The 913-nt window shown below is 40.3% G+C and overlaps 1 protein-coding gene across 1 annotated transcript; it reads left to right on the top strand.

Moving 5' to 3' along the window:
- The first annotated feature begins 14 nt into the window (after positions 1–14).
- Positions 15–891, top strand: LOC147820413 (uncharacterized). The gene is made up of 3 exons (XM_087175048.1): positions 15–191; positions 364–428; positions 722–891. Exons 1-3 carry the CDS (start codon positions 115–117, stop codon positions 889–891), a joined length of 312 nt encoding a protein of 103 aa, XP_087031174.1. The 5' UTR covers positions 15–114.
- The last annotated feature ends 22 nt before the right edge of the window (positions 892–913 follow it).

Genomic DNA, 913 nt, shown 5'->3' on the forward strand with positions numbered 1-913 from the left:
AGAGCCGCCAAACACAAAGCTACTTGTTTTTAACAAAGACAAAGTCGCTGAGGATCAGTAACGTCTCCAGATCAACTCCGAACAACGGAATGAAAAACTTGAAAACTGCCAGACATGTTGCATGCCAGACTGACCCATTGTAGGCACACAGTTATCCTTGAAGACTCTTCAGCCTCACATCAGAAGTACAGGTCTGTAGCCATCTGAAGTGCATCTACTTATGATAAACCTAACAGTCATTTATCAGTCTTGGAATAATGTGAAGGTAAATGAAGCTGTGGTTACTTAGAACTTGTGAGAGTGTGTAGGCTAAGGTTTCTGTCATCATTAACATATTTGATTTTCTCTTTACTGTACCTCCAGACTCTACCTGGCTGCCACGTACTACAATGAAAATGCTGACCGACCACAAGCCCAAACAAAAGAAGGTGAACCACTGTTCAAGGTCCAATTTCCAAAAGCCATGAAGGGAGAATGCAGAGCTAAACCAGTTAAGACTGGGCTGACATTCTATAAGTGTTATATTATTTTATTTTTCAACCAAAAAATGTTTTCTACACATTGTATTAAATATTGCACATATAATGTTATGACAGTTCCATCAACAACAAAATACAGTAAAGAAAATATCAGGAGGTGTTTAGAAACAGACTTTCAGTCATTGTTTTGTAAAAAAAAAAGTGAAAAATGTAAAAAAAATCTTTTGTGTTTTATCAAACAGGGAATGTGGTGGACCTCATATTTGAAAAAGTCTTTGTTGACCTGGGACCATACACAGAAGCTGCTTTGGCCATCCCCATCCCAGAGGACCTCATTGCACAGTTCGAGCGGCCTGAGAAGGAGGAGGTCATATCCAGCTCTGTGTCCCGGTTCTATCATGGGCCAGTCTAAAACCCACATACCGGCCTGTGGC

Source organism: Seriola lalandi, unplaced genomic scaffold (genome assembly GCF_002814215.2).
Source record: "Seriola lalandi dorsalis isolate HSWRI2012SDOR001 ecotype SW California unplaced genomic scaffold, Sedor1 jcf7180001958776, whole genome shotgun sequence".
NCBI lineage: Eukaryota > Metazoa > Chordata > Actinopteri > Carangiformes > Carangidae > Seriola > Seriola lalandi.